This window comes from Crocuta crocuta, unplaced genomic scaffold, assembly GCF_008692635.1.
Source record: "Crocuta crocuta isolate KB4526 unplaced genomic scaffold, BGI_CrCroc_1.0 scaffold67, whole genome shotgun sequence".
Lineage (NCBI taxonomy): Eukaryota > Metazoa > Chordata > Mammalia > Carnivora > Hyaenidae > Crocuta > Crocuta crocuta.
The window spans coordinates 454490-467064 of record NW_027531896.1 but is presented as its reverse complement, the minus strand read 5'-3'; the positions used below and the strand labels follow the sequence as shown (position 1 = coordinate 467064).

Here is a 12575-nt window from a genome sequence, read left to right as displayed (position 1 = left end):
TTGGTCATGTAGATCTTCCTCTGCCTGCACCAGCTGTTTTTAGCATTGTAAAACACAACCATACTTATTAGCTGACAAGAGCAAATGCAATGCAATGCAAAAAAAGCAAGTAAATAGCCAACAGGCTGTAGGAAGAAGCCGATTCTTGGTGGCTTGATCAAGGAAGGCCCCCTGAGATGTGTTGCACATCACCATTGAAGAAGAGCTAACAGAAGATGTGGACGGGGTGTCGGTGATGTTCTGGAGTGCTCTTTAAGGAGAGATGAGAGGACCTTGCTTTTCTCTGGGACATGGGGCCCCAGCTGGCTGAACTCTGTGACTGGGGTCAAGAACCACTATGAGGACAGGGGCTTGCCCACACCTCCCAGGCTCGGTGTCTGGCCCGCATGCCACATCTCCCCTTTCCTTTCCTATACCTTCGCTGTTGGACTGGACTGGCAGTCACACAGCCTGTCTCAAGTGCCCTGAAACGTGTTCAATAGATGTGGCACGGTCCTTGGCAGAGTGACACTACTCCACAGGAATTTGTTTATTCCCTTGGGTGGAAATGGCAGGCCATGAGTAATGACCGACACCTAAGATGCTGCTTATTATTGGATGAAGGAATGAGCTGTTACATTTGCATATACACTCCCAAACCGATCCTTCAAAATGAGGACCAGAGCTGGCCCCTCCACCTCAGAGGTACTGAAGGGAGAAGACAAGCAGAGCTCTGGGAGTCACAGAGCGTGGGGATCCTTGGCTCAGGTAAGTGGTACTGACTCCGGTTCATGAGGCCAATTGACAGAGATGCAGAATAGCATAAGCTTGCCTTGCTTTTTTCCACTAGAAGCATGCCCATCTATGGATTTCTTGACTTTCTCAATGTTATCTCTGACACCTGCCTAGACCACCTTGCTCTCAGCCCCCAAAACAGTCTTCCAAGAGGGCTTCTGCCCATCAGCAGGGCATTGCTGGAGGGCCATGCACACACCGTGCTTAAGAAACTTGCCAGCCTTGCTAGTGCCAGCCTTCTCCACTTTCAGAGTCTAGGGAAGAAGAATCTAGAAATTACTGGATTTCAGAAAGGAGACTTTGGAACCCTCAATATTTTGAGTGTTCTCAGGTGAAAGGAGATAGATCTCAGATGGCTAAATGCACTGCTTTTCTCGGGAGCTCTGGGGAAGCCACGTGCATTTATGGTGACCCAGGTGGCAAATTCCAGTAGCAGCTCACAGGGATCTCCCAAACACGTCAGCCTGTGGGCATCATTCTGCCCCCCATCAGGATTACCACTGTCTTCATGTATTTTAGTACCTACATTTGTGGTAGGCATTTCTTATTGTGGTATCATGTGGATGCCAAATTCTCTAGCCTCTCAAGTGCCACCCATTCCCTGTGTCCCTTGATGTAGCCCCAAACTGCTAAGAGATTTGTGCTTGGTAGATGTGGGGAATGCAGCCAAATAGCAAATAACTTAAACTCAAGTAGTGGCTATCCACGCCCTTAAGGATCTGTCAGGTGTCCCCACTCCCTAGAGCCACCTAGTGGCCATCCTCCCCTATCATCCTCTGTTCTTGCTGCCAAGCCCCAGAGCCATTCCTCACCATTTTTTATTTTTGCAAAACCATTTAGCTTTTTGTCCCGCTCCTAAGCCCTTCTCAAGGAATTGGGTCTCCACACAATCTGCCCATCTCTGCCAACTAAAAGTGGTGTGACCTTTGAGAATTCACTTACCTTTGGGGTTTTCATCTACAAAATGGGGATAACAGTTGTTGCCTCACTTCCTTCTCTGTGTTGTCCTGAAGTAATGTTGGGAAAAGTTCTTTGTGAAGTGAGATGTGACTTGCAGAATTGAGGGGTGTTTAGAAACCCCTCTCCTCCAAGTCCTCCCAGTGAAGAGCTCCTGTGTCATTCTTTCCCCAAGACACTAGGAGTTGAGCCTCCTGGGACCTTTGGAAGCTCCATTTTCTATGACAAGAGGCTGCAAAGAAACTGCCTTTCTTTGCAAAGATTAGACTACAGCAGAGGGTTGGCAAACTTTTCCCATATATGTTGGGACAGCCAACATTTCAAGCTTTGCTGACCAGATGATCTGTCTTTCAAATATTCATCTCTGCTATTGAAGCTAGAAAGCAGCCATAGACAACATGTAAAAAAGGACATGGCTGTGTTCCAATAAAACTTTGTTTAAAAAAATAGGCAGTGGGACAGATTTGGCCTGCGGGCTGTAGTTAGTTTGGTAATCCCAGGAGTAGAGCAATACACTTTGAGCTTTCTGTTCCATTTTTATCAAATGTTGTCAAGATCCATGAAAATGATATTGTGACCCACAGCTTGGAAACTGTTGCTTTGGAGGGGCAAAAATCAAAGAAGGAGTGATAGAAGCATGGTCCATTCTTACAGGGCCTTTCTGGACATGGCAAACATTTCTGAGCTGAGAGCAAGGCTGATGGCCTACTAGGCACTAGTGCCCAGCAAGGTTTCCTGGGTTCAGAAGTGTCATAACTGATCTCTTTCCTGCCTTTCATCCCAGGCTCCTGTTGAATCATTTCATTGTGTTCAAAATGTCATTTTTGGAGGGCTCAAGTGTGAAAATGGAGTCTGAAGACCAGGAAGGAGACGGGTCCCAGTGCTGCTCAGAAAGTAAGATTCTTGCAAGCATCCATACTGGGACCAAAAGATAACTCCTAAAGCAGGACCTTGTAGGTCTGTGCACAGACTGGTTCCTCTCTGTTGACCTTGCATGTTAAGTGACCTTTGAGAACTTCTCAAAGGTAAATGCTGGTAAATGCATTAGACAAAAGAAGTCCTAGAAGGGAAAGTGAAGCTCTGTCATGTGGGTGTAGGTGCATCAGGCATCTGATGAGGTAGAGAAACAGATCACCTTCACCCGAAGATCTGGGGCTTTGAAGTCCTGACTCACCAGCTGGGTGGTTCTGAATCCTCCAAATGTATCTTTTTCCTCCCAGCCTTCCCAGGGAGAGAAGGGCCTGCGGTAGAAGGGGTTATCTGGGTCTTGGGTGGGAAAAGGACCCCGGCTCAGGACTTTTGACCACCCCATGGAGACAGGCACTCTGGTGTTGGCTCAAGGGGTATGAAAAGAGGAGGCTTTTGACCCAAATGACTGTCTAGTGCATGGAGTCTGAAGGGAGAGGCCCATGACAGGGGACTTCAACTCACACATGGCAATCAGAATTCCCAAACTAAAAATAAGACATTTGTTTGACAAATACAGGCCAGCCAACAGACAGGTTTGGAAAGCCCTGCTCCTGCTCTTGGAACACGGGCTGTGTGGTGGCCACCATGCACCTTCTGTCCCTTAGACAGCAGGAGTGGACACCAGGAAGGCCCAAGCACCAAATACTGTAATTACATGCAACCTTGGGGAACTCCAAACGGTGATATCAACTCCTAACTCTGTCTCGTTGTTAGTGGCATGTGTGGAAGTGGAAAAGGCTTCCTCTGGCTTCCAACACAGTCCTTGAGAGTCTCTTTCTGAACTGAGCCTGGAGTCTCCCATCTTCTGCCATCTTTTCTCACCAAGGTGCAGTCTTCCTGCTTCTTAGAAGTATCGACTGTCAGAGCTGGCAGGACAGACAGGGAAGAGAGGGCTCAGAGCAGTGATAGACAGTCAAGTACACTACAAGTGAAGTCACTACAGCCAAGTAGTGAGCATGGCCAAGACTGGCTTCATAACAGAGCACAGCATTTGGGTTTTCTTCTTTCCTAGGTGCTATGTACTCTCCATGTGCAAAGGCTGTTTGGATTGTGACTGAGGATCTCATTCAGGCATTTCTCAAACTTAATGTTTTATCAGATAGAAGCTTCCAGATTACTCTCAGAGTACTGTGAGCAATGTATCCTATAGCCCCTGAATTAATACAATGCATGTGTTTTTAATAATTACGGCTTCTAGTTCTGCATTCAGAAACTAAGTTCTATTTCATCTCCATTTCTACCATTTTTGACCAGGAAGGCTATTTTTTATGTCATTACTATCTTTAGTGTTTCTCAAAACATACAAAAAGAAGTGAAACAGGGGTGCCTGAGTGGCTCAGTCGGTTAAGCATCCGACTTCCGCTCTGGTCACCATCTCACGGTTTGTGCGCTCCAGCCCCGCATCAGGCTCTGTGCTGATAGCTCAGAGCCTGGAGCCTGCTTCGGATTCTGTGTCTCCCTCTCTCTGCACCTCCCCTGCTCATGCTCTGTCTCTGTCACAAAAAGAAATAAACATTTAAAAATTAAAGCAAAACAAAACAAAAATAAGTGAAACATTAAATGGCCCCTGATGTTCCTAAATCCCTGGGAAATCCCAATTACCATGGGCTAACCTCACTGTCTCTGATTCCAGACTCAGACAGAAGCCCCCAGGATCCAGACATGAGCTACACCTCAAAAAGCTTTCCATATTCAAGTAAGGCCCTTGGGTGAACCAATGAGGGTGGCAACGGATGAGGGTGGGCACGAGGCTGGCGCCACGATGTTCTCTTAGGGGAGTCAGAGGATTGAAGGCTGGGGGTACCTAAGGGTGCTGGGATGAGGCCGAAGCTTTTCCTTGTGGAAACGGATCTCCAGAGCGTCAATAAGAAAGATGAACCCTGGGGGGAGGGGGGAGGGGCTCAGCTACTGAGTGGCCCAGGAGAAGAAAGGTTTTGAGCCTTGGAATCTTCCTTGTCCTTCTGACCTTTGCCATAAGGCTGGCAAGCCTGGCCTCCTCAAATGATTTGCGAAAACCAGAAACTTGGCCAGCAGAGGGCGCACACGAAACCCTCCCCTTGGAGGGTGCCTTGGCAGCCCTCTCTGATCTGGATCACAGGCTCCAGCCTGAACCTGACAATAACCTTAAGAAAATTCAAGTGCAGAAACTGAAGGAGTGAGGGAGGCTGCCTGCCCCAGGGGACACAGGTGGTACCGGTGACAGATGCTGGAATTTAAAGGTATGGAATTTAAACTCTGCCCAAGTCAGGTTTAAGGCTCCCCTGTCACCACCCTCTGCACAGGCAGAGTCGGGAGGCCTCAGCCTGAGCCCCAGGTCTACTGCGGGTGACCTTCCTCCCTGGCAAACTGGCAGCGAGTGCACACAGGGGCACGGCAAGCCCCCCGCCACTCTGTGAGGGAGGTTGCCTCAGGCACTCCTGGCCGCTGCCATGGCTGCTGTTGCTCCCGCTGTTGTGATGACGGACTCCCCAGAGGAGATGGTTACCAGCACGTTAAACACGGACACCTCTGCTGTGGCCTTGAGAAGGCAGTCTGAGCAATGCACGTGGGGTCAGGAATGATGTGCGAGAACACCGGTTAGGAGGATCTGGCACAAGCCAGTCAGGGTGTGATGGGAGGGAAACAGGAGTAAAAGAAGGACAGGTTTGGGAAATATTTAAGAGACAGACATCCCAAGGCTAAGGCTGGAAATGCAACTTACACAGCATATGTGGGTGTCGCCCCAGAACCAACCAGAACCTCAAGGCAGTGGGGACCAGGCATCCATGGCCATAAAATGTCACCTATCAAATGGTTTCCTGTGTATGGTACTTGGCTCCTAGGTACTTCCTACCTAGTTTCTCACTGTCCCCCTTACTTTTCCACGGGCCCTCCAAGGGTCTGTCCCACCCAGGCTTTGCTGACAGCATGATGCCCCCAGTGATAGGCTACAGGAAAGAGCATTACGAAGAATAAAGGTCAACGTGTTCTGAGTCTTTTATACAGCTCAGATACCTGGCAAAGTGCTACTCGTTTGAATAAGCCTTTTAATCTTCCCAATACCCACTCCAGGTAGGTGCTGTTATTACCCCCTTCTCACAGATGAGGAAGTTTAGAGAGATTCAGTAATGTTTCCTAGGTCCTAAAGCGGTAAGCGATAGGAACTTGGATGGAACCTATCTGTGAAAAAGGATAACCCATGTGCTTACGTTCATGCTAAGCTGCTTGTCCAGAGCAAGGTGGAAAGCCTGGAGTAGGAGAAAGCTTGAATGGTCTGTGATGTTTGAGACCACAGGAAAGGGGAGGGCTGGGGCTGGGACCCTCGCATGTGGGCTAGAAAGGATTGCCTATGAAAGGGCAATCTCGGAATGTAATCTGTAGCAAGAACAGGAACACCCTAACCAGAGATTCCTTTCATAGCTGGTCACTCCTCCTGCCCCCATCCAAGATCCTGGGGTAGGGTGAGTCAGGTGAGGCAAAGAGGAAGGTGTTTTGGGAGTAGAAGGAGAAGACTCTTAACTGTCCCGTATTCTGCTTGGCAATGAGTTACCTGCACAGAGATAATAGCCTTAGGAGTGGTGTGCTCCAAGCATTTTGGATCCCAGTTACCCCAGTCTATTAAACAAAACTGAGGACACATCTTTGAAATGTGGGCATTAGTCCATTATGAAACTTATGCAAATGTAGAAAGTTCACAAAAACTAAATAAAATAGGAACTGGCTTTTAGTGGTTTCTTCCGCCATTCCAGTGGATTCTCTGGCTCTCCCAAGGGCAGCGCTCCACCCCCATCCCAACAGACCCGCACCTAACGAAGTGCTGGCAAGAGTTTGGCAACCAGTTCTCTGGGGTTGGGTGGGAGTGAGAGGGAACTCTTCCTTGGACATTTGGGAAGAGAAACTGCTTCATTCTTTACATGGCCCCAAAGCAGAACCGGGCCCCTGATCCGCTTTCTGAAACTGTAGCCATAGCCTACATATTACCAAAGACTGCAGAGGAGAGGAAAAGCAAGGCAAATTTCATAATGTTAGTATGTGCTAATTCCTTCCTGGCTCAGTCAGCAAAATCCTTTAAGAGAAAGATGGACTCAGACCAGCACTCACCGGATGGCAAACAAAGATGGCAGGAAAACACTGCTCTGCTAAGGAAGGGGGCTGGTCTGCTGCCTGCAGTCTAGTTCATTGCAAATCACCCCCACCTCTTTTTTTTTCTTTCTTTTTTTTTTTAAATATTTTTATTTATTTCTAGGAGAGAGAGAGAGAGAGACAGCGTGAGCAGGGGAGGGTCAGAGAGAGAGGGAGACACAGACTCTGAAACAGGCTCCAGGCTCTGAGCTGGCAGTCAGCACAGAGCCCGACGCGGGGCTTGAACCCACGAACCGCGAGATCATGACCTAAGCGAAAGTCGGACGCTTAACCGACTAAGCCACCCAGGCGCCCCTTTTCTTTCTTTTTTTTTAAATTTTATTTATTTATTTTTGGGATCTCTGCAAGGCCGAGAAAGCCAACTGCTTATACATGGAGCATAGAAGCTGCAAAGTGGCAGCTTTCATAGTAGATAGGATTGGGGCCCCATATCTATATGAAGCGTGGTCCTTGAAGAATAAATTTATAGGTATATTTATTCCAATGTATCAAGTATGGCCCCATAAGAGTTAGGTCCAGTTGGTCTGCCAGCCAGTATCAGACTAAGGAAATGTATGGTCTCATCTGAGCCCATTCTGAATTATCTCAAGGCCACATAATGAAATTGAAGGACCTCTCACAACACACATCAGTGGCTTGATGCCACTGCCAAACAAGAGGTATCAGTCGTTAGAACTCCCAAATTGAAAATAAATGCAAACAAAACACATTAAATATTAGTTAAGTACTTATGCAATCATCAAAGTGGAGAATTTTTGAAAATATTGTTAACTACAAAGTAACTTTGATTATACATTCTCTTCGAGTTGTAGTCAAAGAAAAAAGTTAGCTGAATTGGTAAATATTGCTGTTCATCAAGTCACTTTATTTTTAGATATTAGTCATGTTGTTTTGGACTCTATATCAACAGATAAATCAAATGAGTAAGCTAATTTTGTAAGGACCAAGATTTGCAGTTAGACAGTAATTGTGTAGCTCACTGAATTATAAAGGAAAGGCATAGTGTTTCAGTAAACTGGTGACTTTGGTCTTAAGATGACACAAACAAGCTTTGTCTTTCTAAAGGATATGAGGTGAAAGATCAACAACAGAACAAAAGGAGTCATCAACCTCCAGACCCCAAATTTTCACTAGGTTTTCCCAGTGCAGATCACAATTTCTGAGCAGGTAAGGATCACCCAGACTTTAACCATTAGATCTGTTACATGCAGCCTAGAAAAAACAAAATCCGTATAAGCCTCCAACTCCCTCCACCTCCAAATTTGTACCTGGCTCCTGAGTTTCTATCCTGATTGCCTACCTGACAGCCTGACCCCACTTTAGCATCTGGACCTTGCCTTGCTTTGGACCTAAACCCAGATGAGTCATGAGGGCCCTGTGCCTGCCTTCAGGTTTCCCAGATGCAGCTTCTCCGGGTTCTTTGTTATTGGTTCCTCCTACCTGTTAACACCCGCTGCCCCATCTTCCTCCACGAGGACTCATGGACAGTACCTTGCCATACCCCTTGGACTCTGGACCCCGTTGCACCTCTCTCAATGCACCTGCAGCTGGACCAGCTTTCCTAGAGTTCATCCAGCATCTACGCTATCACCTATTACAGAGGTTGCATCATCCAGGCTGGCCTCCTGGAGGAGATAACCAGTATAGCCTGGCTGTGTCTTGAGAAACAGAAGCCCCTGCGTGAGATTGGGCATGTTTAGGAAAGCAGCAAACCCACAGGCACTGAGATCATCACTTCCCAGAAATTTATTATACCTAGAACTTTGTAATTAACCACAGTCTACTTTTTATAGCCCAAATGACATACACTTTACAAAAATGCTGATTCAAAGGGGTGCATGCACCCCAGTATTTACAGCAGCACTATCAACAATAGCCAAAGTATAGAAAGAGCCCAAAAGCCCATTGACTGACAATGGACAAAGAAGATGTGGTATATATATATATATATATACACACACACATATATATATATATACAATGGAATATTACTCAATGACCAAAATGAATGAAATCTTGCCATTTGCAACAGTATGGATGGAACTAGAGTGTGTTATGCTAAGCGAAATAAGTCAGTCAGAGAAAGACAAATACCATATGCTTTCACTCATATGTGGAATTTAAGAAACAAAGCAGATAAACGTAAGGGAAGGGAAGGAAAAATAAGATATAAACAGAGAGGGAGGCAAACTGTCAAAGGCTCTTAAATACGAGAACACCCTGAGGGTTGGTGGAGGGGTATGAGGTAGGGGGATGGACCAAATGGGTGACAGGCATTGAGGAGGGCACTTGTTGGGATGAACACTGGGTGTCATATGTAAGTGCTGAAGCACTGGGTTCTATTTCTGAAATCAATACTACACTGTATGTTAACTCACTTGAATTTAAATAAATAAATTAAAAGATAAATAAAGGGACAAATGACACTGAGAGCAAAGCCCACATGCTTACTGGCTGAAGACAACATGTTATGGGAGAAGATATGTTCTTAATTGCTATTGTCAATAGAATAAACAAATGTTGACACAAAATGAGCAAACCTTTCAGAATCTCTAAAAGAAAGAGAATTTTATTTGAGCCCAAGTTAGGACAGTTGCCTGGGAAACACCCTCTTGTAGGGAAAAATGTACTCTGGAGGATGAACAGTTTTTACAGGGTTATATTCTTTTTATTTTAGATTTTTTAAATGTTTTTTATTTACTTCTGAGAGAGAGAGACAGCTTGAGCAGGGGAGGGTCAGAGAGAGAGGGAGGTACAGAATCTGAAGCAGGCTCCAGGGTCTGAGCTAACCATCAGCACAGAGCCCAATGCGGGGCTTGAACCCACGAACCGTGAGATCATGACCTGAGCCGAAGTCGGATGCTTAACCGACTGAGCCACCCAGGCGCCCCGAACGGTTTTTTATAGGGTTATATTCTTATTTACAGCTTGAAAAAGCTCAAAAGATAACAGATTAACGTACAGGCAGGAATCACAAGTTTCAATGTCAAAGAATGCAGGGAGATGGAGATCTTAAGGACAAGGTGGTTTCCTTTGGGCTACATATTTACAGGCAGGTGTACAATGTATATTTGGTGGGCCATAAATCAGGCTTTTGGTTGAAACAAAGTTTATGTACAGTCATGCTGACTTAGAAAGAAAGCTAAAACGGCTTCCTGTGTATATCAGGACTTTAGAGAGGGTCTCATCATGAAGGCCACTCAAGGGAGAACATGCAGCAGCTATTGATTCAGAATTTGCTGTAGCAAAGGAGTCTAGCCTTCATCACTTGCACTTGGCAGTGATTCAAAGGCAGACAGAGGAGTGGGTAAGCTTTATGGTGAAAAAGGTGCCTATTGACAGGAGTTGCTGTGTGGGAAGCTGGAGTTGGGGCATCCTAGGTGCTTGGTTTGAAGAGCATACTTGGCTTTCTCTGGTTGGCCCTGAGTTGGAAGTGAAGACAGACATAGAAAAGCTGGGAGTCGCTGAACATGTCTGACTCTGGGCCAGTTGCTACAGAAGCGGAGGGTTAGAGCTCTGGTGTCACAGGTGGGCTGGCCATTTCCATTTGCATATTCAGTCTCCTCCTGTATTGAGAGTCACACAGTGTTTTCACATTTGAATTGAGTGCTTTTTTCTTATACTAGAGCTTTCCTCGCTCCCACAGTTTGTCAGTGTGTGTTGGAGGTATAGATGAAGTATCTGGGATGCACAGCTGACTCCAAAGTGAAATAGGAACCACAAACTCTTCCTTTAGAAAGGCGAAGGGATCTTCACTGTTCAGTGAGTTCAGTTCTTTGGTGTTCTTTTTCTGAAATACGATGGAGAATTTATTCGGTGGTCAGGCTACATTGTGAAGGAAAGAAGGAAAGACCAGGCAATCTTTGCTCAAGTTTGGGTTTTCAGCCTTAGCAGTGAGGCTTCCCCCCTCCCTGAATTGGGAGGACAGGGGACAGATCTGTTACCCAGAGTCCCAGATCTCTTACCTTCAGTTACAATGAGAGATGCTTTAGGTCCTTGACTCTATCACAGGAAGGACAGGGCTCTACTTTAGAGACAGCCAAAAAAATGTGATCTTTCTTGGTATGAGCTTTTCTGAAGTATGAAGTTGATATATAAAAGGTCTCTGGAAAAAGTCAGAAAACTGGGTCAGCCATAGTAGTAGAAAAATGATTTTTTAAAAATATTTTTTATTTATTTCTGAGAGAGAGAGACAGCATGAACAGGGGAGGGTCAGAGAGAGAGGGAGACACAGAATCCGAAACAGGCTCCAGGCTCTGAGCTGGCAGTCAGCACAGAGCCCGACGCGGGGCTTGAACCCACAAACTGTGAGATCATGACCTGAGCCGAAGTCGGACACTTAACCGACTGAGCCACCCAGGTGCCTCAATTTTTTTTTCTCTTGACATTTCTGGTCCAACGCGCTCTTTCCTTTATCACCATCGTCAAATTCTTACACCTGGGTTGGCCCAGGAGCCAAGAATATCCCCATTCTTGGAATTTCCTCCTCCCTCTGGCTCCTTCTTTCTTCCAACTCTTCCAGGTAAACTTTTTTTAGATCCAGAACCCCCTTGGGGCCATCGCTGTTGCCCACTACCAGCTGGTCTTTGAGGCTGTTCCCCAGGAGGCAGCCCTTTGCCCATTCCAGAGAAGACAGAGGGTGAGGGCTGCGTGGGGAGAGGGGCTCTATACAGGCCAGGTGGGAAGTGAGAGAGAACAAGAACCATTTCTGCTGAATAAAACAAGGTGGAGAGTCACCTGGGGTTGTGGTGCTTTTGTCTGGAACTGCTTTGAGGACCCAGACTTCTAGAAGCAGAACTTGCTGGTTCGGGTCTCGAATGGTATGCATCTCTAAGGTTATGGATTTTATTTTTATTCCTGAAAAACAGTGCCAGAGATTGTGAACAGTGAACATGCCTCAGTTCACCAGCTTTGGGTCCCCACTTTGCCCATTGGGCTCAGGAAGTATGTATTCCTCTTATTGGTTTTTATTTTACCCCAACTCATTAACCCATTCTTAAGGGAACTGTGGTAACTAACCACACCACTCTGGAGTCAGACTCAGTTGGAGCCAAATCTCTGTTCAGTCACTTGCAATTTGAACAAGTCACTAAACTTCTCCAAATTTCATTTTGCCCACCAGTAAAATGGGGATAATAAAAGCTATCTTACATAGGATTGATGTGAGGAATAAGAAGGGATTCATGAGAGTTCATTAGTAGTAGTAGTAGTACTGACAACATCCAATGGAAGTTCATCATCCATCAAATCATTATTAGTAATCATATTGATAACATCTACATGAAAGTTCATTATTATCAGTAGTAGTAGTAGTAGTATTGATAACCCTCTCTTCTGCACCCTTTCACTGATGGGCCCATGACATCAGCAATTCCCAGGTGGCATGGGTCTCTGCTGTGTTGGGCACCAGCTAGACTGATGGTGAGGACAGTGAAAGGGTATGGGTCATGGGGTGAGGCAGGAAGCACCCAGGAGCAGCAGCTTTGTGTCAGGAAGGGTCTGGAGAGGGAAGGAGTCTTGAGGAAAATGCAGAGGGGTTGTGCCCACGCCAGTGGAGCCTGTATGAGTGAGGAGAACCAGACACAGCATTGGCCAGGGATCTGCCTGATTATGGGGTGGGGGCGCGATTAGGGATTCAGTAGATCAGCCCTGCTTCTGAGAAATGGGGGGTGCCGGACAGTTCTAGACAAGGAACTTTTCCCTATGCCACCTCTGATTGGAAGGTGACCAAATATCAGTAGTTGAATTCAGGC

General features: G+C 46.3%; 1 protein-coding gene across 1 annotated transcript in view; it reads left to right on the top strand.

The window, feature by feature from the left end:
• Positions 1-680: 680 nt before the first annotated feature.
• IL36G (interleukin 36 gamma) overlaps positions 681-12575 on the top strand; it is a 35564-nt gene continuing 23669 nt past the window's right edge. Inside the window, exons 1-2 of the mRNA XM_077773453.1 lie at positions 681-747; positions 4334-4396. Coding sequence (XP_077629579.1) covers positions 4363-4396 — 34 coding nt within the window. The 5' untranslated portion in view covers positions 681-747; positions 4334-4362. The remainder of the gene's footprint in view (positions 748-4333; positions 4397-12575) is intronic.